Consider the following 27962-nt stretch of genomic DNA (forward strand, 5'->3'; position numbering starts at 1 on the left):
CAGCCGTGATTGATGTCTGCAGTGTATACATGCAGATACATAGTTAGCTTCCAATCACCAGTGATAGGGGTGGAGGAGGCGGTGGGAGCCCTATTCTCATGAATACAGCTGACTTATGACTGCAATGTCATTGGGCACTAATTACGGTATTATTATTACTATTGTTACTAGAAACAGAATATACCTTAGTGCTCATTTAGCCTGCATTTATGGGCTAGGGGCCTACATTATATTCAGCATCGCATACATTCTTAGCTTCTTAGCTTCAAATGCAATGCTAACCACTTCTATATGGCACACAATGAGGACATATAGGTTTTTGTTTAATACATGGCAAACTGTTATTGGATAACCTGTAACCATAGATTGTAAGGAGCAAATCCCAGAGCTTTTACAATAAAATAAAAGACGTTACTGGGAGTTGGTAAGAAGAGGCTTTATATGCCACACTACATAGAGTGTCTCCCGTCTTAGGCTGGATTCACACATTGGTTGCTATGACGCCGTGCGCTCCCTGTTGCCGCCGCAGTACAGTATTACTGATATAGATCATACGAGTGTATTACTGTACTACGACGGCAGCAGGAAGCACACGGCGTCATAGCAACCAATGACACCGTGCGCCAGGGGCGTCGCTAGGTTAAAACATTCGGGGCCTGGGCCCCGGATGTTTTGTCCCATGCCCCGAATGTCCTGCCTGCCTGCTAGATGCAACTGTATTGCCGTACACAGAACGGCAAATACAATTGAATCTTATACTGGGAACAGGCGAAGGACCTTTGGTGACATCACAGGCCATGTGATCAGCAAAACAGGCTGTGATAGGATGACCTGGATGATGTCACCATCCAGGTCATCCTATCACAGCCTGTTTTGCTGATCACATGGCCTGTGATGTCACCAAAGGTCTTTCGCCTCTTCCCAGTTCAGGATTGGACCGGAGTCAAGAGGAGAAGGAGCCTAATAGTGATGTCTGTACAGGCGAGGTAAGTGAAGGGAGAGGTAGAGAAATGCTGGGAGTTGTAGTTATTTAACTGGGATGTATTTTAGGGCTGAAGGGAGAGATGTGATTGACATGGAACTGTGTGCTTGAGGTGGCTGGGGGAGGGAGGGATGTTATTTACATGGGACTGTATGTTGAAAGTGGATGGTGGGGGGGAATGATGTTTATGTACATGGGACTTAATGTTTAGGGTCCGTTCACACTTGAGTTTGGTGATCCGCTTGTGAGATCCGTTTCAGGTCTCTCACAAGCAGCCCCAAATGCATCAGTTTAACCCCAATGCATTCTGAATGGATGCGGATCCATTCAGAATGCATTCGTTCGGCTCCGTGCGGTCCCCCGTTCCATTTTGGAGGCGGACCTCAAAATGCTGCAAGCAGCGGTTTTTGTGTCCGCATGGCCTTGCGGAGCCAAACGCATCCGTCCTGACAATGTAAGTCAATGGGGACGGATCCCTTTGCATTGACACAAAATGGTGCAATTGTAAACGGATCCGTCCCCCATTGACTTTCAATGTAAGTCAGGACGGATCCGTATTGGGACTTAGAAATTAAAATCTAATACAAACAAATTGGTCCTGAACGGATGCATTCGTTTGTATTATATCGGTGCGGATCCGTCCTGTACAAGTACATGAACGCAAGTGTGAAAGTAGCCTTAGGGGGTGATGTTTACATGGGATTGTGCGTTGGAGGCGGCTGGGGAAGAGGTGATGTTATTTACATGGGACTGTATGGTGGAGGGAGGATTATAACTGCAGGGGGCACTGCAGCTCCAGGGGACATTATAGGCGTTCTTATTACTACTGGGGGCTCTATAGGAGGGTCTTGTAGATCTGCCTTATTTCTACTAAGCGCACTATGGTGGCCTTATTACTACTGTGGGGTCTGTAGGGAGCTTTATTACCACTGGGGGAACAATAGGGGGCCTTATTTCTACTAGGGACTCTGTGAGGGTATTATTAATATGGGAGGGCATTGTTGAGGAGCATTATCACGGTTGGGGCAGTGTTACTAATAAGGGCATTCTAGAAGGGAATTACTATTGGTGGGACTATGAGGAGCACTATTACTATGGGGGGCAGTAATGTTTCTTTAGGATAGTATTTGGGGGTATGAGGGGGGGGGGGTTGAGGTTTTGGCATAGAAAGCAGCAGGATAACACTGTGGGGACTCCAGTTGGGGGATAATGATAGAATGTGAGGAAGCTAAGATGTCTGTGTGTCACACTCTGCAGAGACGAGGCGGCTGAGAGAAGTTGTCCAGACCGAGAAGATGATGACAGAGAGGAGACGTCACCTGGAGGCCCTGGATGTGACAGGTAAGTGCCGCTGTATAGCAAGTACAGCATAGTGCGGGGGGGGGGGGCATATTTATTGGGGCTTGTGCCCCGGATCTTTTGAGACCCTAGCAACGCCCCTGCCGTGCGCTCCTTCACTCAGAAGAAATCCAGGCCGGTATCACACGGAGGCAATTTCAAGATTTGGAGAATCACAATGGTAAGGTACCTTTGATTAGGGACCATACTTAAATTCTACCATGTCACTCATGCAAACCAGTTGTTTCGTCACTATAAGGGCTCATGCACACAACGGATCCGCAAAAAATACGGATGATGTCCATGAGCATTCTGTATTCTGTGAAACGGAACAGCTGGCCACTAATAGAACAGTCCTATCCTTGTCCGTAATGCTGGCAATAATAGGACATGTTCTATTTTTTTGCATAAAGGAAATACGGAATGCACACGGAGTAACTTCTGTTTTTTCTGCGAACCCGGGGATCAGGGGTGCAACTGGGACCATACAGAGCACAGCTGTCCATGGCAGTCAGTCTTCTCTCTCCTCAGTCTCCACCTCTCTTGCATGCACAATCGGAGTGCTAGAGTCCTGTGCGGCGCCATGCTTGCCAGTGAAGTGGTAAAGCTGCAGACACTCTAACAGATAAGTAGATTTATCAAAGGCCAGTGTTTCAAGCCTTTTGGCGTCAGTGCACCACAATAAAATCTATGGCAGCTGCAAGCTACCGTAGACCTCTATCTTAATTTGCACCAGAAAACTGGCATAAATGAAGATACATTTTGTGGGGCCTGCTAGCCCTGCACCCTCCCTTGCCATGCCCCTTTTTTAGGAAAGTGGAGAGGGCGGAATAAAAATTCCATTTCTGACAAAATTTGTTGCTAGTGATGTTTAAAAATTTGCAAACACAGTGTTTGTGACCTTAATATGCAACAAAATTGGAATGGAGGAAACGATTAATTCACTCGACTGTGTTACATTGGCACAAACAACATTATGGTGAATAATTCCTAATTGGGGCACATTATGTTAGGGGTTAGCTATTGCCCTGCCTAGCTAATATTTCTTTACATGGATTTACAAAGCATGTCTTTATTCTCAATCTATGCAAAAGCATTGTATATTTTAATTAGGCCACTATAGATTCTTAAAGGGCAATACATTTTAAGTACGCATGATAAAAGTGGACTGATGACCACTGGCAGCACTTACTCTAGCCTATGGACAAACCAGCAGGAGTGCTTACAATAGACTGTTGAATGACTCGTAGCAGTATTTAAGCTAGACTATAGACTTACTGGCTGCAGCATTTACGCTACACTGTGAACTGACTGGCAGCAGCGTTAACACTAGACTGTAGACTGATCAGCATTTACACTAGACTGGGAACTGACTGGTGACAGTGTTTACACCAGACTATGAACTGACTGGCAGTAGTGTTTACACTAGATTGTGGACTGATTCTCAGCAACATTTACACTAGACTATGGACTAACCGGCAGCAGCGTTTACACTCAACTGTGGACTAACCGGTGGAGGTGTTTACACTAGACTGTGGGCTGACTGGTAGAAGTGTCTATACTAGACTATGGACTAACCGGCAGCAGCGTTTACACTCAACTGTGGACTAACCGGTGGCAACACTAAGAATATGGCCACATGGTCTAGTGATAAGCGATAGTGTTTACACTAGACTATGGACTAACTGGCAGCAGAATTTACACTACAATGTGGACTGACCAAAAGCAGTGTTTTTACTAGACAGTGGACTGACTGACCACAATATTTACACTACCCTCAGGACTGACTGATGGAGGTGTTTATACTAGACTGTGGACTGACTGGTGGAGGTGTTTACACTAGTCCGTGGACTAACTGGTAAGGGTGTTTACACAAGACCGTGGACTGACTGGTGGCAACATTTACACTAGACTAGGACCTAACTAAAAAGAATGTTTACAGTAGATATTAATATATTTCGTGAATTAAATAATGAATATAATTAGGACCTGACCTGGGTAAGGTAATTGTACTAGTTTATTTACAAATGCCTATCCAGGCAATAGAACCTGTCTTGACCCAGGTATAAATTAATACTTCACTTTTATTTGAATACAAGTAAAACCTAAATGCTAAGTGTGTGTGAGGTGCACTCTTTAATTAAACTTAAACAGAACCAAAAAATTAAGGGGTGTTAAAAACACAGTACACCACTTCACTGGTAGGTGTATTGCTTTGACTTACCACTGTAAGGGCAGAACACTACCGTACCACCGTCCGCGGTGACTCTGCCAGCTGAGAATGGTTGTAATAACAGCCATATAGAGTGGTGGGAGAAATGGAAATATCAACCCACTATGTGAATGGCGCATAAAACGTCTCAGTTGATCTCAGACTGGGATTAGTGGCAACTAACACCGCAACACGGACTCGGTGCACAGTAGCCAAAACCACAACTAACTTGATTGCTAAACCAAACCAAGCAACGTCGGCCAGCCTGACCGCTAGTTGCTGGTTAACAGTGGAGAGGTGCACAGCGATTAAAAACTAACACTGCCCCCGACATGTTTCGCCAGTATTCTGGCTTCTTCAGGGGTTAATGGGCAGCCCATGCACATCTCTTCACCCTGCCTAATTGTCAAAGCAATACACCTACCAGTGAAGTGGTCTACTGTGTTTTTAACACCCCTTAATTTTTTGGTTCTGTTTAAGTTCAATTAAAGAGCGCACCTCGCACACACTTAGCATTTAGGTTTTACTTGTAATCAAATAAAAGTGAAGTATTAATTTATACCTGGGTCAAGACAGGTTCTATTGCCTGGATAGGCATTTGTAAATAAACTAGTGAATTAAATAATGTATCCTTTTAGTCAGTCCTCAAAATACTCTAAAAAATGATGTTTACATCATTAACACCTGTTTTGGGGAGGAAGCATATATATTTTTTAATAATGCACAGGAGAGGCCCAGTTCAAAGCTTGCTCTGAGGCCCAGAACACTCTAGTAATGTCGCTGGCAGCATCTCAGACTACCTCACAGTCCTGCAGGAACTACCTCACAGTTCTGCCCTTATGGAGCCAAGCTAAAAAGCAGCCATCATGTTGAGCTTCTGGCTGAAGGGTCTCTTTAAAGACAATTTTTTCTAATCTGTTTTTATTTTCTGATTGTAGATTTTTTATTCTATTTTCTGAACATGATTATGGGGGCTGTCATCTTGCCTGAGCTGTCCTTAACAACATTTAGAAAGCATTAAGAAAACTGCTTTATGGCAGTCCCATGGTCCATAGACGCAATGGACAGGAGGAGACATCATTGACTTCTATGGGAGAGGTTTCTAGGCATGCTCTGTGACCTGTACAAGGAAAGATTAGATAAGCTCTGACAATCACCTATGGTGAATGGAGGATCCTGATTTATCTGTACACAGAGGTGATGTCATTATAGGCAGGAGTAGAATGATAGATAACTGCAGTAAAGAGATCTGTACAGACCAAGAATCAACACCTATTATTAGGCTTAGTGACCAGTGCAAGAACTGCAGGATTTTGTCGTTTTTGTTTAAATATAGACATTGACACGGAAAATTAAAAATAACATAATCAAATATGTTTAAAAATATGTTAAACTTATATGTTAAATATGTTAAACTGAGTGACCTATACAGCCTAATAGGGAATATAGTCACTGAGAGGAATAATGGATACTAATAGGGTCCTCCAACCCTAAAGCACAAGACAGAAATGCATGTAGCCGATATCACAATAATATTAACATTAGTAAACATAACCTAGGGGGTTTATATTCAATTTTTTTGCACCATATGAGTTTATGCAATGACAATAAATTATCCTGTTCAGAATGCGTAAGTGTTTTATGTACTTTTAATTCATAGTATTTTTTTTTTATTTTGTCTATAATAAAACCTATACTTTATTTGAATTGAGCTGTACCATACATTTTTCTGTATATTTGTTACTGGAGACATTGTGAAGCCCAACACCCCAACAGATGGCATATGGTCTTGGATAGATAATAGACAGGGGGTGAATACTTCTATATATTTTATAGTCTTTAGTGGCAGAATACACTTTTAGGTAAGTTTAGTTTCAGAAAATTACTGTTTCCAGATGTAAACTGTTTAACAGTGTGAACATATTCCTTTAGGATGACAGAATATTTACCTGGATCACACCTCCCATTTTAGATGCAAGGGCTGACATCGCGATACACAGTACTCCATAAAAGGCATCTAGAGAAAATGTAAGAACAAACCGAAATAACTTTGGAGAAACAAGACATGTTTCACTATTACGCCCAAATAGTTTATATCAGTGATGGGGGTTAATGAAAAAGCAATCCTCAGTATAGACAGAATTCTCACTAGAGGGATCTTAGGGGCTTACTGTATAAAGTTTTCACATGTATTGAACAAAAAAAGAAAAATCAACAAAGAATTTCAGACAAGACTAGAAACATTTATAATCACAGTCTTATCATTTTATTCTATGTACAAACCATATGCAAATAACTCCTATGCTCCCTCTAGTGGTGACTGCAGTTATTCCGAATTTTATAATTTAACTGTCTATACAGGGGATTTATTGCCCTCTATCAAACAAACTGCAACTACTGGGAATGTCTTCTTCAAAGGTTTTTTCTAGTAAGCAACTAGAAACAGATCAAGCAATGTTAAAAGTAACAACCCCTTGAAATCTTTACATAAAAGATTGTATTGTTCCTGCAAACTTTTAGAATCAGATAAAGCTAGAGTTGTACATGAAATGACCATGGGATTATTCATATAGTGTGGTCAAGTCGTGTTTTTTTTTTTTTTTTTACAACATTAACCCTTTCCCGGCCGCCTAATGTAAATATATGTCGGCAGTCAAGTATTTAAAGATGGTGCCCGCTCATGAGCCCAGCAGGCACCACATAGCAGCCAAGTGCCTGGGGCTAATAACGTTGATCACACAAATTTAACCCCTGATTTGACCACAGCATCTGAGAGCTCAAAATTGAATAAAAAGGTGAACAAAAAGTAATACACACCCCAAAATGGTATCAATGAAAAGTACACATTGACCTGCAAAAAATTAACCCCCACACAATTCCATACACAAAGCTACAAAAAAGTTGTAGGAGTCAGAATATGGTGAAGAAAATATATTTAAAAAAATAGTTTCAAGTTGTTTTTTTTTCTGTTCTAAAAAGCATGAAAAACTATACAAATGTTGTATTGCCATAAATGTACTGAGCCATCCACATAGTGAACATCATAAAAACAAAACCCAGAAAACTTGACAGAAGTGCATTTTGTTTCCCCAATGCCACCTTATTTGGAATTTTTCCTTGTTTCTCAGTACATTGTATGCAATATTAAATGATGACATTAGAAAGTAAAACTTGTCCCAAAAAAAAACTGGTGTTCATACGGCTGTGTGAATGGAAAAATAAAAATGTTATGGTTCTGGGAAGGCTGGGAGTGAAAAATAGCCTGACCCTGAAGGGGCTAAACATGAAACTGTGTCAAAATACTGCAATTTTTGAAGCAACCCAGCTTTCCTTGATTATTTTATCTCATCAGTCTAAGAATGCTGGACAAGATATACACAGTTCCAGTACTTTTCCAGACACCGTGGTGCCCCACATACAAATAAGTTAACAAAAATGGACACCCTCTTCCACTATCACATCAGCTAATGACTTTTAAATGTCCAGAACACTTTATAAAGAGCATAAGAAAAGTGATTCCTACTATAAATATACATAAATCCACTATATTGTACAATAAAACAGCCTAAGGGCTTGTTCACACGTCCGTTGCCCCTCCGTGCCCGTGCTGTGGACTGCCGTGGGCCAGCCGCATGCGGATCGCGGATCCCATCAGTTCCACAAAAAGATAGAGCAAGTTCTATCTTTTTGTGGTGCAGAGGAACGGAACGGAACCCCAGGAAGCACTCCGTAGTGCTTCCGTGGGGTTCCGTTCCGTGCTTTCGTTCCGCAGGGCATCTCCAGATTTGCTGACCCATGGTCGGTGCCTGTGCACTGCGGACCGCAATTTGCAGTCCACAGCACGGGCATGGAGGGGCAACGGTCGTGTGAACAAGCCCTAATGTAGATACTCACTCATTCCTTTTGACAGCCATGACAGCTTTCTTTCAGAGAGGTTGGTGTATGGTTTTATCAGGTCTTCTACAGTTACTGTAGCCAGTGCATTGATACTTGATGACACTGTGCTAAAAAAGCGAAATGTCATAGGTTAGATTAGAGGAAAAAAAGCATAGACATGAAAAGTAATGTGTGATAATTTGTTATGATATTGTTCTGAAAGGGGTTTTCTGTGAGTTAGATATTGAGGAGCTATCTCAGGACCAATCAAGATATGCATCAATATAAGACTGATGGGAAATTGTTTTCTTTTTAAACTAAATATATATATATACTTAAACTAAAATAATATGCTGCCGTGCTGTTGGTATCCCTGTTCATCTTTCAGTGCTAACCTCAGGATTGTAAAACTGCTAGGTAGTGAATGTAGTGGAGGAAGTATAAAAATGTCACCTAGTATGCTTGCTTGAGATAGTACTATGGATTAGAGAAGATGTGTTATCAAAAGTATTTTATTTCCATGCCTGATCTCCTGCATGAAGCGAGGGGTACTGTCAATGTACTGTTATTATGATGCTCTTTATAAATAAAGAATTGTTAAAAAAAATATAAGACTGATGGGGATCAGACTCCGAGCACTCCTACATTCATCTGTTAGAAGTGGCGTATCACTCATCACAGGTGTCTTTGACTTCACTTCTGACATCATATGGCTTTTGTGCAGCTCATTCCCATTCAAATGACTGCACCTGAATGCAATACTACACATAGACACTATGTAGGGCGCAGTGCTTGGTATGCCCTGCAGCAGCTGTGGCACTCAGATCCCAACCAATAGGAAATCGATGACCTTTCCTAAAGGAAATACCTTTAAAATATTTTTTTTTTTAATAAAAACCTATACTTTTTATAAAAACCTAGACTGTATTTGAAGCTTTGTACTTTGTTTTTCAATTTTAAAGGGAATCTGTCATCCAATCCATCCTTTTAAAACCAGCTTACATGTCCGATGAGCCCTTGCCAGCTGATTCTAATGTTCTTGCTCCCATGTCTCTCTCTGGCCTTATTGCAGAGAAAAAAGCTTTTTAATAATATGTAAATTAGTCCTTGGGTGCAACGAGAGTGGCACTCTTGCACCTTGTTGCACCGCTCACTTTCTACAGGCCGTGTCCCCACCTCTTTGACTGACAGGACCAGGCGTGTAGACTTATTCACCCCTGGTCCTGAAGTCTCTCGGCAGCAGGGTTGCCAACCGTCCAGAAATTTCTGGACAGTCAGTAAAAATAGCCGACTTTTTTCCTGTGTCCATGAAAAAAATAGATGCATCCGTGATTTTTTTAGGCTGGGGGTACTTGACTAGATTATTTTGGCGGTAATTATCATAATTTTTTTCAGCTCACAGTAAATGCTGGTAATGAGTCCTTATCAGTATACTGAGCTGTAGACATGTATTCCTTGTCAACTTTATCCTCCATTATGGTTTTCCAATTTGTCCATAAAAAATGTTGGCTCTCTGTGATTTTGGGAGAAGTTGTCCAGGAAAATTCGGGTTGGCAGCACAATGGCAACTGTGTTTGGTGCATGCGCAGTACATGGGATGAAGCGCAGTGGGCATTAAACTGACAGTATTACAATAGAGTGGATATTTTTAAGATGAGAAAAAGCTGTCAAACTGATTTATTATTGTTATGGGACAAATGCAGAAAATTCTGCAATATTATTTGCAATCCTTATGCTGCCAGTTTGACAGGCATGTCTACATGTTGTAGTGTAGGAAAACAAATTTGAGAAGTGAAATCCCAGTGCAATCCCACAGCATCCCATGTTGTATGTATGATGATTCGCATAATGAATGCACCATTTCTGAACTTTTATTTTCCCTTAGTTCCTTTCAACTTTTGCATTTTCCATATACAATGTAATAATATATTGAATTTATGAAAAGGTACCATAATAGAAAGAACATAATACCTGAAAGTACTGTATGACTTGCTCACCTCAAAGTGCCACTATATGCACAGGCCACAAAGAGTCCAGGTACTCCAGGATAGTTCTCAAGAATGTCAAGCACTAAATATGGCATGAGCTGCAATAATAAAACCCATAGAAAGATATTATAACAGAAGCCTGACAAGGCCTTCACACGGTTGCCTTCAATTTGATCATAAAGTGAACCAACAGGTTTTACTGTGAAAGAATACAACCACCTGTAAGGATTAACTATGAGTCACACAAGCGTCCTCCCCTCTAAGCCAGAACATAAAATAAGTTTCTGTTGGACAGAAAATGCTGAATGGGTGCCAAGTTAAACTTAAAACTGGCTGTTGAGTAATCTTTAACAAAGCAACAATCACTTTAGTCATAAAACTAAGTGACTAAAAATGAATAAAATTAATAAATGACAGTTCATTTTTTTTTCACTGCTCTTCCTGAGACAGAGTTTCCACATACAGTGGGGAAAATAAGTATTTCATACACTGGCGATTTAACAAGTTTTCCCAGCTACAAAGAATGGAGAGATCTATAAATGTTATCGTAGGTACACTTCAACTGTGAGAGACAGAATCAAAAAAAAAAATACAGAAAATCACATTGTATGATTTTTAAATAATGAATTTGCATTTCATTGCATGAAATAAGTATTTGATCATCTACCGACTGGCAAGAATTCTGACTCTCACAGACCTGTTATTTTGTCTTTAAGAAGCCCTCTTACCCTGCACTCATTGCCTGTATTATTTGCACCTGTTTGAAATCCTTACCTATATAAAAGACACCTGTCCTCACACTTAATGAATCACACTCCAACCTCTCCACCATGGCCATGACTAAAGAGCTGTCTAAGGACATCAAGGAGAAAACTGTAGACTCCCACAAGGCTGGGACAATAGGCCAGCAGCTTAGTGAGAAGGCAATTTATTAGAAAATGGAAGAAACACAAGATGACCGTCAATCTTCCTCAGTCTGGAGCTCCATGCAAGATCTCACCTCGTAGGGTAAGGATGATTCTGAGAATGGTCACTGACCTGAAGAGAGCTGGGACCACAGTCTCAAAGATTACCATTAGTAACACACTACATTGTCATGGATTAAAATCCTGCAGGGCATGCAAGGTCCCCTTGCTCACACCAGCACATGTCCAGGCCCTTTGAAGTTCGGCAATGACCATCTGGATGATCCAGAGGAGGTATGGGAGAAGGTCATGTGGTCAGATGAGACCATAATAGCACTTTTCAGTATCAACTTCACTCCCCGTGTTTGGAGGAAGAAGAAGGATAAAGAGTACAACCCCAAGAACACTGTCCCAACCGTAAAGCATGGGGGTGTAAACATCATACTTTGAGGGTGCTTTTCTGCAAAGGGGACAGAATGACTGCACCGTATTTAATGGAGGATGGATGGGGCCATGTCTCGCAAAATTGTGGCCAACAACCTCCTTCCCTCAGTAACGGCATTGAAGATGGGTCGTGGATGGGTCTTCCAGCATGACAATGACAAATAGACCTGCTGTGTGGATTTCAAAATCCATTTAATGTATTTTGTTTTGCAATGAGAAGGGTGTAATTCAAATTCATCTCTGCTATCTGTGCACACTGACTCACTGACTCTATGTTTCTGAACACACCAACTTCAGCAGCTAAACAGTCCTTGATGGTCCCTTTATGTGGGACTATTATCGAGCTGATTTTCGGGAACAAAGATTCATACAAACACTCATGTAAAGGTGTTGCCTATTACTCGTTCATCAGGTGAATTCATTGTTTATGCTGACACATACAGTAAATCATTGTTTCTGGGCAGCAGATTGTGCCATGTAAACAATGATCTGCTGCTCAGAAACAATGAATCTGTATGAGGTGAGCGATTTCAGTAGCAATTGCTCATCCCAATAAAGTGGAGGTGATTGCTGCATGTGAATGCAGCTCTGACCTCCTCTGATGAGAGGCAAGTATTGGAAAGGCAACAGTCCCTTTCTGATAATTGCCTGCTCAGTCAATGTGTGTAAATACACGATACTGAATTATATGGCAAATTAAGAAACCCTTCCTAATTGCTACTTGCCTGAGCAAACAGGGTTGTCACTTTATGTAGTGTTTGGATTGCTCTTTTTTTAATTCTGCTGACTGCCTATGAACTTATCTCCTTTGATTATTGAATGAACTCTGACAGCCCTGACCTTCTGCTTGATCAATTTCTGATTTTGCTTCAACAAATTGGTTTCTATTCCTGTTAGCTGTTGTCCGTGGATTCCACACCATAGGACCAGATCTCTATCTGTGGCAAGCCAGAAGATGTAGTATCCGGGCAAACCTTGTGCCTGACCCTTTCTTTAAATTAATGCCAAGAGCCACATCCCGCACAATTCTTGGTTATACACAAGTTAGTACACGTATTCTGTACAGTTTCCTAGTATGAAGCCACACCATCTCTGTGTACTACTGTACACACTCCATTAGCTGGAATGACTGACATATTGAACAGTAGAAAAAATGTGGAAACATACGTCTGTATACATATATGGATAATCCACTGAATCATGCTACTAAAATCTCTATATGAAATTGCAGGCTAGAGGAATTACAACAGAGGATCATCTATGGGAGTCAAGTTCGTTAAAATATCTGTGTCCATGATGCCAAACTCCTTTGAGACCTCCAATGTGAATCACAGAATTGTTCTAAGCTGAGACCAACACATTAGTGGGGGGAAAAAAGGAGAATGTACATAACAGGAGCCATTACAGTGGTCAACTGAACATAAGTCCTATTGTCTCCCCTTTGTTCGAAGCTATTTTCCTTTTAATGAATCCATAAGAGTTTTTATATGATTGGTGCATAAAGGTATAAACATGAAAACAATTTGCTTCCTTATACTTACTCCTTAGCTAACTGGAATAAACATCCCCTAAAATCTTAGATTAAGCTTCTTTTCTGTACTACAGGATTATATCTGGAATTGTTTTACTAAACCCTACTTTTTAATGGACTGTTTGAGTGTTGGACAAGAGCGGACTGGGAACTTAAAGTGGCCTTGGAACAAAAACTAAAAGTAGCCCCATGTTGTAGGCAGGTTCAAATAGACAGAAGGCAAGCCAACATAAGCAGGCAGGGATAACAGAAGTAGAAGGGGCAGCAATACAATAGTGCAGCACAAGATACTACCCCCGCGGAACCAAATACCACAGAGCAGCACGATATACTGCCTCAGTAGAATCAAATGTCACTGTCATGCTCTGCTCAGTTTATGTGCGGAGGTCTGCCAGGTTAGCAGTACGTGTGTAGTTTTTTGTTTGTTTTGGGTTTGGGTTGAGCTGTATCGGCCTTCCTTCAGGTGCACTGGGTGGGGTCGTTTGTGTGAGTTTAAATTACGCCCCTTCCCAGTGTCCTGTGCGGGTTATAGCTTCTATCTTGCTCTGAGCAAAGGTGGACTTGCTTTTTCTGCTCCTCTAAAATATAAGTTGGTTTTGGTTTTTCTTTTGTGTTCTGTCTAGGCTGTTAGAGAGACACCTGCTCCTCCAGGAACTGAGGAAGCAGGCTTCCTCTTTCCCCCTTTCCACAATCTCAGGGACTTTAGGGAATCTTCAGCCTTAGGCACGGGGGCACGTTGATTCCCACCTTTTGAGTCTGAACGTGGGCACAGAAGTCCAGGGAGAGCTGGTATGGAATTGTCAGGAGGTGGCCTTTATCCCCAGCTTCTGGCCTAGACGCTTGTTTTGAGGTTTTCTGTGTGTTTATTGTATCTTGTATCCTACCCACCATGAGAGTCACATAGCAACACATAATACTGCTGCCCTTGCTGCAGTATTCAACTGTATCACCATCCTGAGGATGGCGATAAAGTTGAATTCAGGAGGGCACCTGCGGACGCTGGCCAGGGGCATAAGTACCTGATGCTCCTAGCATCAATTTGTTATGTACCCAGCTGGCAGCCATGAGGAAGAATTGGGCAGCCCCATGGGAATCATCCCACTGGGAAATTTCCCTGTAGGCTCTATGGTCAGTCTACCCCTGGTGTTGAAACCATTTTCATTACACAACTTTTCTGTGTATCTGGCATCCCTCCACACCTCTTCACATACATATTATCAAGCAGGATTATCCATAGTCTGTTAAGAAGCCAGTTGAAAACCCCATTACCACAGGATTAGGAAATACCTGGTCAGGAGCAGATACACGATCTGAGGTCCATGGGTCACAGTCCTTATATATTGAGAAAAGAATAAGGCCTGACAGCACAGCACAAGCAAGAATTGCCCATAATCCTATCAGATTCATGTAAAGAGCCCTAGAAGATTCAAATAAGAAAGAGATTAGGATAATTTACAAAATAGCAATGGGGACCATGGGGTATGCTTAAAATTTGATTAAAAACATCATACTACTCTTTTAACATGATGCCAACAATGTTAGATTTATATGTGACTAAAATGTCAAGAATATCAACATGAGGAATGTCTAAAATTGTCCCGGACATCTAGAATGAAACATGCCAGTGTATCGTAGTAATAAAGTAATTTGCCCTTCCCTTTGGCAACAGCAAAACATTCCCCCATTTTGCTCTGATAGAGAGGGTCTAAAAGCATAGCTATTAAGTAATCATCAGAATACTTGATGGTAAGGATGCGCCTGTCATTGCATAAGCAAGCAATCAGACAGCTTGCCATTCTCACCAGCATATGAGTGGACCCAGTTCTATCATCATTATCATCAGCCTTATCCTCCTGCACAAGCGACTCCTCCTGCACCTCCATCTTCAGTGGCAGCTCCTCATCCTATTCCTCCAGTTCCTTTTCCATGGGACTTTTTTCTGTGTGGGTCCCCAACAGCTACAGGGTAGTTAGTAAGATGCATAATCTGTTATTCTGCCCTCACTTGTTCGCATCTGCATTCATATAAATATCATGGGGATGACATAAATGATGCTGTAGTTGTCTATACTGACAAATCTGCTGGCTATTTCAAAGGGTCTGAGTACGCAACAGGCATCTCTGATGAGCTCCCACTGCCTGATCTTGAAACAACACTTGGTCCCTGCTGAGGTGGTCTGGTGCATGATAAAATCATTCACCACTTTATGCTTCTCATACAGACGAGGTAGCATAAGCACGGCGCAATTCCAGCAAGTTGGAACATCACGGATCAAGTGGGGCAATGGCAGACTGCTCTATTGCTGCAACTCCAGCATGGCCACAATGTTTCAGCCATTGTTGCTGACCACCTTGCACAGTCGGAGTTGGTGGGGAGGCAGGCAGCAGGATGTTTACTGCATTTTAGCAATTGATGGGTTGTGGCTACTCTCCCCCAGGCAGATCAGCTCTAGCACCACATTGGAAACGCTTTATTTTGCACATATGATAGGAGGGAGGGGGAATGGGAGCAACATCCTGCCCTGCTTCTGTTGAGGACTTGAGGATGTCCATGGAGGAGGAAGTGGAGGAAGCGGATAAGTGGCTGGAGAGGGAACCAGACTGACACAAACATGGAGGTGTCAATAGGACCTGGTCTTTTGCTGAAGTGCTGCCTTGCTGCAAAAAAACTATTGACTTAGTAGGCCTTAAAAGTCCGTAACAGCTGCTCCAAGTGTTCACGGTGGCAGGCACCTTTTTGCACAGAGAGAATTGCAAGGAGCAGCCCACGTTTACCGTCATGTGACAATGCAAGTCAGGGTGTTTTTTTGGAGAAAAAAATGGCAGCTAGGTATCTTTCAATGAGCCAGAGTGCACTCCATCAGATCCTCAAATGGAGCAGAATCCACTAAGTGGTACTGAACAGAAGAAGTAACTGATGATGATGATGAGGACACTGCGCTGCATATGGACGCTGCAAAGTAGACTGGGAGAAGGAGGAAACTCTTATTGTGCTAGCTGGTAGTCAGTTCTATTTTCCCAATGGATTAGGTGATGCCACTTTATGTACTACAATAGAGCTGAGGTGCCAATGTATGTGTTAGGAAAGCTGTGACCTTTGGCTGCAAGGCATGGTCAAAGCTTCTGAAGTGACATCCACATCATCCTGCTGTGACTGAGAAGAGGAGTAAGCCATCCAGTCCACAATTTCATCCTCTTTGTCTTCAATAGTGTTGAGAGCGAATATTTTAATTGCGAATTTTAATCGCAAATATCGCCACTTTGAGAATTCCCGAATATTTAGAATATAGTGCTATATATTCGTATTCGCGAATAGTGTTGATCATGAATATTCTAATTGTGAATTTATCGTGAATTTATAGCAAATATCAGCACTTAGCAACATCCCTAGCAACCAGTAGGAAAGTTGCCAACCCCTTAGTGTTGATCGCGAATATTCTAATCATGAATTTTAATGCGAATGTATTACATTGCCGATTTTCGCAATCAAGTAAATAATGACTGGAGATCACGAATTCTCGAATTTGCTAAATTATGGCGAATATTGAGCCCAAAATTTGCTAAATATCTCGAATTATAATATTGCCTATGCCGCTCATCACTAGTCTTTAATAATAATGTGGTGCCTACGGAAAGCTAGAGAGAAATGTAGGCTACTACTACCACCAGTACTACTGGCCGAATGGCTGGTGCTGCTACTGCTGCTACTACCCATATTCTGACTTTTAGATGACGAGGCCTGGATCTTTTGTTTTGCAGTCATCTGTTTTCCAGACATGAGGCTTATAAATGGAAAGTCTACAGATTATTAAATGGTATTATTTTTTTCTGTATTTTAAAGAAAGTTAAATGTCCATCCCCTTCTACAAATACACTGCACACTGGTATAGAGAATTTACTTTTGTAATAATGCAAATTTTGCTGTAAAGGTGTGAACTACGGAGTCTGTTGCAGTAATGTGTTCAATAACAGGGGTATAACAATGAAAGGTTTGCCGTAAAATGTCTTTGAGCTATGCGTTCATTAACACAGGTATAACAATGCAATATTTGCGCTGAAATACGGTAACTTTAAACTACATGTTCTGATGCAGTAATCCGTTCACTAACATGACTATATTGCTCCAATATCAATCTGACCCTCTCGACACAGAACACGCCAACCCTGGCACACACCTGAAAAACGTTTTCTACAACACTGCTCCAGGTGTGCAGAACGCTTATGGAGAAAATCGTGAATATCAGCAGACTTCCTCCATTATAAATTTATGCTCAAAACATATAATTTGGCTATCAACATTGCCAAACAAAAGTACTTCACCTCTCTCATCTCCCGACTTTCAAATAACCCAAAACGACTCTGACGCTTTTCATTCCCTTCTAAGCCTTAAAGTTCCAGAACCTGTCACTGACCTCTGCGCTGATGGCATGGCCACTTACTTCAGAGACAAGATTGGCAGTATCTGGCAGGAAATAATCTCCCAGTCCCCAAAAAAATTCAATTCTCCTCCCTCCCATTCCTCCACATGCTCTCTCTCTTCTTTTGACCCTATATCAAAGGAAAAAGTCTCCAGGCTTCTCCCTTCTTCTCGACTTACAACCTATAGCAGTAATCCTATTCCATCACACCTCCTCCAGTCCCTCTCCCTGGCTGTCATCACTCACCTGTCACCTGACCCGACCTGTGCTGCTAACTCCAGACCTGTTTCTAACCTCTCCTTCATCTCTAAACTTCTTGCACGTCTTGTCTACTCTCGCTTAATAAGCTATCTCTTTGCAAACTCTCTTCTTGACCCCTTACAATCTGCCTTTCGCTCTCTTCACTCTACAGAAACTGCCCTTACTAAAGTGTCTAACAGCAAAAAGAAATGATGACTATTCGCTACTGATTCTGCTGGATCTCTCTGCAGCATTTGATACTGTAGACCATAAACTCCTCCTCGCCATGCTCCACTCAATTGGCCTTAAGGACACTGCTCTCTCTTGGTTCTCTTCCTATCTCTCTGGCCGCTCTTTTAGTGTATCATTCGCTGGCTCTTCTTTTCCTCTTCCTCTTGATGTCGGCGTTCCTCAGGGCTCAGTACTAGGTTCTCTACTCTTCTCCCTATATACAACCCCCATCGGACAGACTATCAGTAGATTTGGCTTTCAATACCATCTCTATGCTGATGACACCCAACTATACACTTCACCCCCTGACATCACGCTTGCTTTACTCCCAAACACCAGTAATTGTCTGGCAGCTGTCTCTAACAACATGTCCTCTCTGTATCTAAAATTGAAAGTCTCAAAAACTGAACTTTTTGTCTTTCCCCATCTACTAACTCACCTTAACTTGATATTTCAATTTCGGTCTGCAGCACTATCATAACTCCTGTGCAACATCCCCGCTGTCTTGGGGTCATATTTGACTCTGATCTTTCCTTTGTTCCCCATATTCAATCACTCACACGCTCTTGTCGTCTGCACCTCAAGAATATAACCAGAATCCGCCCTTTTCTTAAGGTGGAAACGGCAAAAACTCTTGTTGTTGCCTTGATTAATACTCGTCTTGACTACCGCAATGCATTACTAATAAGTAGGGGTGCAGTTAAAGGGGGTGCAGAGGTAGCAGTCGCTACCGGGCCCAGGAGCCTGAGGGGGCCCCAAAGACCCAGTATTATAGAAAGTGCATGCTGGTCAAGTTACACCTCTGGCTGGAGGGAAGGGGTTAGGTCAAGAATTTGACATGGGGGGGGTGCCGTTTCAATTTTTGCTTTAGGCAGCATGAAGGCTATGTGCTTCCCTGTCCCTGGCCACAAAGCACTGAGAGAAGGAGGCCCCAGCTGAACTCTTGCATCAGGGCCCATGAGCCTTTAGCTACGCTAATAATAGGTCAATTCACAACTTCTCCACCTTCAAACGTGCTTTAAAAACACATATTTTCAGGCAGGCTTATCAAGCTACTTAAAATTACTTTTCCCAGACTAAACCTTTTCCCAACCAACTCCTATGGCCTAAACTCGATCCTCTAGTAGTCCCAAACCTGAAGCAGATCAGCCGGCACCACTCGTGTCAGTTCAATAATGGCTCAAATCCTACTTATCACAATCAACTACGTTATGTGTCACCCCCCAATTCCTCATAGATTTTAAGCTCTTGCGAGCAGGGCCCTGACTGACTCCTAGTGTTTCAGTTGTATATTAGCCAGTTACTTTTGTTTCGTACATGAATCCTATGAATTTGTAAAGTGCTGCGGAATATGGTGGCGCTATATAATTTTTTAAATTATTATTATAATAAAAATGTAATGTTTGCCGTAAAATATGTTTGAACTATATGTTCAATAACATATAGAAATGTTTTGATTGCAGTAATGCTTTTGCTGCAACTACCCATTATCTTGCAGTAATATGCAATGCATTTAATAACACAGGAAAAATAATGGCGTTATTGCCGTAAAATGTTTTTGCTATAACTGAACGTTTCTTGTAATAATATGCAATGCATTTAATAACACGGCTATAATAATGGCTTAATTGCTGTGCAATGTTTTTTTCTATAAGTAAAAGTTATCTTGCAATACCGTGCAACAACTGTATTAAATACACAACTGGGTGACTAGTCCCTCACTCCTTCAAGTAAAGCTTTCCCTGATCAAATTCCCTAATATCTACCCAATTATATGTCCCTATTCTTTCCCTATAGTGTCCTTAGTACAGCTAGATTACTGGCTTGTGTCTGCAATTGCTTTTTGTCAGACACTGCCACAAGACACCCTTCCGGGTCAGAAGCTGAACACAGAATTTGTTCTGTGATGTTCTCAGCAAATGACCTTCATGAATTCTGGCCCAGAGTGGCTGATTAGGCTGTCTGTCAGCCTCTGAGCCAATCAGGGCAAGCCCTCCCTCCCCCCCACTTCATCCCAGTGTCACATGATCCTCCAACTTCTTTCTCCCTCATGGTATCCCCCTCCAATATTGACAGTAAAATGGCACTGAAAATAAGAAAAACTTCAGATTTGTTTGGCGGACAGTTTTTGTGACATTCGTAGCTAATCCAATTTGTTTAGAATCTATTTGTTCATCTCTAAATAGTCCCCTTATGTGCATGTGCATAATCTGGGAACTAAAGTCCACCTGGAAACTAAAGATAAAAATAACTCACAATTTTGCTTGAAATTTGCTCTTACAAGCAATGTATCTTTGCACTTGAGTCTGATTAACCCCATAAACTCCAGTCCACAAAAAAGTTCCACCAATTACAATTGTCCAAAATGTGTGCCTCCGAAGTGGATGTGGATCAAAGCTGTGAAAAACAGAAAAGAACACATAAAGGATTGAGTAATATTAAAGTGAGTTGCAAAATCTTATACATTCTCTTCCTTAGCAGCCTCAGAAGTAAGTTTAAAGTCTGCTTCAGTTCTACTGCTTTCTGCTGGTATCTGAGATGTCCATTGATGCTGATATTAAAGGGAACCTGTCACGTTGAAAATGATGTCTGAGCTGCAAGCTGCGTGTTATGGAGCAGATTGATATATCGTTTTTGAGAAAAGATTCAGTTAAACTTGTAATTTATACATCTAAATTCCAGCTTATTCTGGGCTTTGAAGTCAAGGAGACGATCGTCTCAGTAACTGACATCTATCTCTGTATACACAGTCATTGAGGGAAGACTAGCAATCAATGATAGGACCGGCGCCTTCACTTCAGAGCCCAGAATAAGCAGGAATTGACATGTATAAATGACAAGTTTTCGTGAACCATTTCCTCCAAAACTATAGCTCCTCCTGCTCATGCTTATGGCCAAAGCTTTGCATTTTCATGGTGACAAGTTTCTTTTAATAAGTATGTTCTGGCCACAGGAGCTGAAGTATGCTTATTGTCTTCTGAACATGTGATCTGCTCTACCAGATGCACAATTCTAGAAATTACTATAGTGAAAGATACAGGGGAATGCATTCAATTTCTATACCAGAAAAAGTATAAAAGTTTTGGTGAAACTGCCATTTTGCACCAAAATTTTTGACTTTTTGACATTTTCCACAACCCTAGCCACTTGATACAAAAAGTGGGTGGTGCATGGGCAGAAGGGAGTGCCGCACACATTTGCATGACACACATTTACATTACTTTTATATGACAAATAAAACACACCAAAATACCATGATGGGAATATATTAAACCCTGTACTAAAGATTGCTGGCTTCAAAAAGTCACAAAAAATATAGGGGGTTATTTATCAAACTGGTGTAAAGTAGAACTGGCTTAGTTCCCCATAGCAACCAATCAGATTCTACCTTTCATTTTGGACAGCTCCTTTGGAAAATTAAAAAAGAGGAATCTGATTAGTTGCTATTGACAACTAAGCCATCTCTACTTTACACTAGTTTGATAAATGACCCCCATACAGTTTTGTGACATCTTGGGCTTAATTGCAGCAAAGTTTTAGACATTTCCCATTTTTACACTCAGTTTTGGAAAGTTGTTAGGAAAGTGGGCATGGCTACCTGCGGTACTTAGATTTACTCTAGTCTAGATTTATCACTGTGACTTTTTAGCTTTTTCCAACTCTCTTAAAACTCTCCCCAAAAACATGGGCAGAGCATGGGTTGGAGGAGATGGTTTGCAGGTTGGACCTCTGCAGTGAAATTCTAACAACCTAACAACATGTGTGCACATTACACCAGAAATCTACTCCAGCTTCTAAGGCCACCTGCACACGTTGCAGAATACTTGCAGTTTTTCCAAGTGGATTCCCGTATGGAAAAACCGCAGCATAGTACATTTCCAGCAAAGTGTATGAGATTACACAAATATCATGTGCATTTTTTTTATTATTTTTAATGGAAATTGACCTGCTGTACGGATTTTCAAATTTCCTGATTTTCCAATAAAGGGTGAGATCTGCTGCAAAACCAAATATCCGGACCAAAATCCACAATTAGAAATTATGGATTTTGGGGCAGATATATTGCAGAAACGCACATAAATCCATACGGAAATTTGTGCTGATCTCATGTGCATTCGCCAGCACTTGTGTGCAGGCTTCCTAAAGATGCAACACATTTATTAACAGGTGTGCGCTGCTTAATAAATTGATCAGATCGTGCTCCAGCATGTTTTTTTTTCTTCTAAAACTGGAATGGGAAATGTCAGTTTTTAATAAATGACCCCTACTTACTCTAGTAGGGGGACAATGTAAAAAACTGTAATGGCATTTCTAGATAAAACTGTTAAAGATGCAGTAAATTTAACAAACAGAATGCCCTGTTCAACAAAACTGAGATAAATTCCCCTCTATGTGTGGCAGCACTTTACCTATGTGAAAAATTCAATGGATGGGCACGCGCATGTGTTATGGGGGGTCAGTGTCCATGAATGGTCCTTTTTTGGTTTGTTTTTTGTCCTCCGTGTCTCATACATATTCCACTGCTAAGCTGAAAAGGGGATTTCCAGAGCATCTCTTACCAATAGCCAGTGAAAACCACTGACATAACATGGATTCCATCCGTGTTCTGTCAGTGGTTTTCATGGACACATAGGGGCACATTCATCAAGCTCGTCTGTTTTTAGGCTTTTAGTTAGACAGGCACATTTGTTTTGTCTGTCAGTCTTTTGCCGACTATTTATCAAGCACTTCATGAATTAGACTAGATGTATTGTTATTAGTCTGACCTTCAGTGGTTCTTTATCTTTACGACAGGTTCATATTCACTAAAGCCTGTATTAGACAGACAGATCAGCAAGCCATTGTCGGGAGGGAAGCGTTCCCTCCCGGCAAGCTCCTGCTAGCTAGCGGAGGAGACTTGCTATTACATGGGGAGGAACGATCGCTATGCCAAAGCTCGTCCCCATACTGTCTAGTGGTTTGCTGGAGGCAGATCGCTATTAGATAGCATGATCTGCCACCAGCAGGCACTGATTTTTAAGCATGCTTAAAATTCAGAATTGCAATCGGTGGCAGTATTACACTGCAAGATGATCATTACGAGCTTTCATGCGAACGCTCGTTAGCTTATTATTGGCCAAAATATTGGCCAGTGTAATACAGCCTAAGGCCCCATGCACACGGCCGTGTTTCACATAGCAACCAGTGACGCCGTGCACTCCTGCTCTCAGGAGGGATCCAGGCCGCGGTTCCACGGCCCGCACACGGCTGTGAAACACGGCCGTGTGCATGGGGCCTTAGGCTGAGTTCAGACCTGAACGTTTTACAGCACGTTCCTACGCGCTGTAAAACGCTCAACAGGCAAGAACCAATGATTCCCTATGGGAATGGTTCTCACCTGAGCGTTTTACAGCGCGTACGATCGCGCTGTAAAGCGCCCGACGCCCCAAGAAGTACAGGAGCTTCTTTGGGGCGTCTTGTCGCGCGTTCCCGTACATAGACTTCAGCGGGAACGCGCGACAATGGGCGTTCGCTTGTCTCTGTATGCGCGATTGCAAACGCCCGTACAATCGCGCATACAGAGCGTACGTTCAGTACGCTCAGGTCTGAACCCAGCCTTAAAGGGAACCTGTCACCAGTTTTAAGGTGTCCTAACTAAGGGCAACATAAATAAGTGACTGATTCGCTTATTAAAATGCTGGGTCACTTTCTTTAATTGACCCAGTCAATCTGCCAAGATCTTTTATTGAAAACCTCCAGCTGATAATGATGAGTCATGAATATTCATGAGCTCCTGACTCTCCCCGCCCACCTGCTGCTGAATGACAGTTTGTTTCCATAGGAATCAGCAGCAGGTGGGCAGGGGAGTGGCTATAGCTCTGAATTAAATATACACTCAATGACATCACGCTGGACTCGATGACATCACGCTGGACTCCAATCAGCTCATAAGCATGCGGCATCTTTGTGTGTATATTATGAGGTAACCATCTGTCACACCAGTAAGTGAGTACATCTAAGGCACTTTTTAGTAGTTCATGATTGTATATAATTAGTTAGATTATAATCAAATATCCACATGACAGGTTCCCTTTAAGGCTGGTAAATTAGTATGTGCATGAAAATGTGGCACAAGTGAGCTGAAATTAGGCACACTATGGTGCAACACACCACTCAAAACAGATGCAGTATGTGGTAGTAGAAAAATAAAGAAACCCTGGAGTGAAGTAGAAATTAGACTGTTTTTACGATGAAATCAGGCGCAAAATAAGGCGCACCTACATAAATAGGTCAGAAAAAAGACACAAAAGTGAATTACTCTAAAAAATCTAATGCATCCAAAACAGGCGCATTTTCAATAGTAAATGAAACAAACAAAAAAACAGCCTAAAACAGCATTGTTACGCATAAAAACAGGCACAAACACTATAGTAAATGTGCCCCATATAATTTAATGGGTGTATTTTGTCCAGGGACCAATGTAGAGCTTGCTTCTGTAGGATATGTGGATAAATGTGTTTTTTTGCTAGCATTTTTTGCTGTTTTTTTGGTAAAAAAAACATGAGCTTGAAATGTTGCAAGGAAGTTTATGAAAAATATTAAATACAGTGCCATTTTTTCACATTTGAGGTGCTTTATTAGGTCAGTAGTGTTCATTTGAAATTGCAGCATGCTGTAGGTCTCTTAGACGTTTTTCCTTTATTGTCTGGTGTTAAAAAAAAATGCATGTGCAATATGTGGTGGTGCTTTTTAATGGCATTTTGCATGGTGGTTTTTGCATGCCAGAAACTAGTAGAAAGTCATGATAAATCAGGCCCAAAGTGTATTAGAAAATGTGTCGCATGGCATGTGTGCCGTAATTTTGGCTTAATTTGAGCCAGAATTCTGGTATATTTTCATTAGCAACTACAAAAACAACTACAACAAGAAAATCTGTAAACCCACCAAAGTAGAAAATATCTCAGTTTTTTTGAATAAAGACTTAGGGTGGGTTCACACTAACATTAGGGATTCCGTTATGGCTTTCCTTTATAACATGGTTATAACGGAAAATAACGGAATGCTCAGACAGAATGCAAAACGGAAGCCTTTAAAAAGGCATTACATTTGCTTTCCGTCCTTATAAAAGTCTATGGGAAAGCATAACGGATCCGTCTGGGTCCCGTTATGCAAGCCAGAAAACAAAGTCCTGTCGACTCAGAGCGTTATTATAACAGAGCACCCGTCCTGAACTTCTAGCACTGCAGGGTCACATAGCGTTATATTGATTTATGATGCTATGTAACCCTTAGGGCTCTTTCACACGAGCGGAAGCCGTGCGGGCAATCCGCTGCGTGTAAGAGAACCAAGCCCCGTTCCAGCAGAGACACAGAGCAGTAACATGACTGATAATGCTCTGTGCCTCTCTGATCTTTTTACTACAAAATCACAGTGAGATAAAGTTATCACCGTGATTTTGTAGTAAAACGATCACAGAGAGGCACGGAGTCCGGAACGGAGCTTGGTTCTCTTTCACGCAGCGGATTACCCCCACGGCATCCGCTCGTGTGAAAGAGCCCTTACAGTTCTGGAATGTGTTTGATAACAGTGACAGCATTATGTCAGTGTTATCTAATACAGGGAATGCTCAACGTGCGGCCCTCCAGTTGTTGCAAAACTACAACTCCCAGCATGCTGTAGTAGCTGTAGGCTGACCAGGCATGCTGGGAGTTGTAGTTTTGCAACAGCTGGAGGACCGCAGGTTGGGCATCCCTGATCTAATGCATTCCAGACGTATAAGGGCTCTTTCACACAAGCGGATGCCGTGCGTGGAATCCAGTGCATGAATGACAGCCAAGCCCCGTTCCGGACAGCAGAGACACGGAGCAGTAACATGATTGATAATGCTCTTTGCCTCTCTGTGATCTTTGTACTACAAAATCACGGTGACAACTTTATCTCACTGTAATTTTGTAGTAAAAAGATCAGAGAGAGGCACAGAGCATTATCAGTCATGTTACTGCTTCATGTCTCTGCTGTCCGGTGCGGGGTTTGGCACTCTTTTATGCAGCGGATTACTCGTACGGCATCCGCTCATGTGAAAGAGCCCTAAGGGTTACATAGCATCATAAATCAATATAATGCTATGTGACCCTGCAGTGCTAGGAGATCAGGACGGGTGCTCTATTACACTCCGGACATGGAGCGTGAGTATACAACTCGTTCGTGTGAAAGCAGCCTTAAGGTATGTTATAACTGGTATTACCCAACCTGTAGTATCTTTAGTCTATACTGGACTTACATCTATTATAAAGAAGCATTACTTACTCCCAGAAGTTCAGCCTCCCACCGTAGTAGGAATCATTGATGATTGTCTGGATTCCACCTTGCACTACTACACCTCTGATGATGACAGCTATAAAACCGGCCAACATAATGATGATCTGGAAGGCATCTGTCCAGATTACAGCCTTTAGACCACCCTAGACAGAATAAAATTATATAGTTAGGCTTTTACTATTACTTCACTCCAACAGCTCTCTTTTCTTACTAATAAAGGGATCCTAAGGCTGGGTTCACACGGGCGAGATTTCCGCGCGGGTGCAATGCGTGAGGTGAACGCATTGCACCCGCACTGAATCCGGACCCATTTACTTCTATGGGGCTGTGCACATGAGCGGTGATTTTCACGCATCACTTGTGCGTTGTGTGAAAATCGCAGCATGCTCTACTTTGTGTGTTTTTCACGTAACGCAGGCACCATAGAAATGAATGGGGCTGCGTGAAAATCGCAAGCATCCGCAAGCAAGTGCGGATGCGGTGCAATTTTCACACACGGTTGCTAGGAGACGATCGCACCACATCCGCACTTGCTTGCGATATTCACGCAGCTGGGGCCTCCGTTGCCTATAAAACGCAAAATCTGCCCTCTATTACACGGGCGTCACATTTTGGCTCTGGATGCGTCCCGGGTGCATTGCGGCAAACCCGCCTGAGTAGGTACGCAATTGCAGACCTTACCTCACGCATTCCACCCGCGCAGAAATCTCGCCCGTCTGAAAGAGACCTAAGACTGATATTCTGGCTTATATTCAAAAGCCCTAATAAATAATTTCAGCATAAAAAGTGCTTAGGGATGTCTAAAAATGTGGTCATTTTCTCCCCAGAAACAGTGCCACTCTTGTCCATGCTCATGTTTAGTATGTTCACACGGCAAAATCAGCAGCTCATTTTGTCTCGTAAAATGCCGGTTTTATGTGGCCTATGCTGCTAATATGCTGTCTATGAGAAATGTGCCGCAGCGTTCACATGGTTGCATATTTTTTATTTGAAATAAACTTCTAGAGGTGACAAGCACTATTTTGAAGGTCATTTAGTCTAAATATACTTCTAATACACTTGTTTGCTCTTTGGTATGTATTTTGAGATCTTTATGCTGCTGACAATGCTGCTATAAACAGGAATACAGCAACAAATCCCTTGGATCTCAGAAGCTGCTTCACCTCAAAATCAGCTCCGTATCAGCTTCAAAATACTGCCATGTGAATATAGCCTAAGCACAATCTCAGAAAATATAAAATGCTAAGCATTGTATATATGTCAGTATTTTATGAGCATTATAAATAAACATAGTAGACTATATAATCTAATAATCTAATTTTTCACTGTTGTGCTTAATACATAAATTTTGATAAAAAAAATAATCAATAATAATGTCATACCAGTGTGCAGTAGAAAGTACACACTAATCCAGTTGCAATCATTGCTCCCCAAAGATTAAATCCTGATACTGAAAAAAAATAAAAATACAAGTTGGTAACCCTGTATGTACCATTATAT

At 41.7% G+C, this 27962-nt stretch overlaps 1 protein-coding gene across 1 annotated transcript in view; it reads right to left on the reverse strand.

The window, feature by feature from the left end:
- The window catches only part of LOC122925998 (sodium-coupled monocarboxylate transporter 1-like), a 49381-nt gene that overhangs the window by 9244 nt on the left and 12175 nt on the right, over positions 1 to 27962 (reverse strand). The window contains exons 4-10 of the mRNA XM_044277393.1: positions 27845 to 27912; positions 26451 to 26605; positions 20421 to 20561; positions 14564 to 14693; positions 10406 to 10494; positions 8427 to 8536; positions 6482 to 6549 (exon numbers count right to left, since the gene is read on the reverse strand). Of these exons, the coding sequence (XP_044133328.1) occupies positions 6482 to 6549; positions 8427 to 8536; positions 10406 to 10494; positions 14564 to 14693; positions 20421 to 20561; positions 26451 to 26605; positions 27845 to 27912 (761 nt within the window). The remainder of the gene's footprint in view (positions 1 to 6481; positions 6550 to 8426; positions 8537 to 10405; positions 10495 to 14563; positions 14694 to 20420; positions 20562 to 26450; positions 26606 to 27844; positions 27913 to 27962) is intronic.

The sequence above is a fragment of the Bufo gargarizans genome, chromosome 2, assembly GCF_014858855.1.
Source record: "Bufo gargarizans isolate SCDJY-AF-19 chromosome 2, ASM1485885v1, whole genome shotgun sequence".
Classification (NCBI taxonomy): Eukaryota; Metazoa; Chordata; class Amphibia; order Anura; family Bufonidae; genus Bufo; species Bufo gargarizans.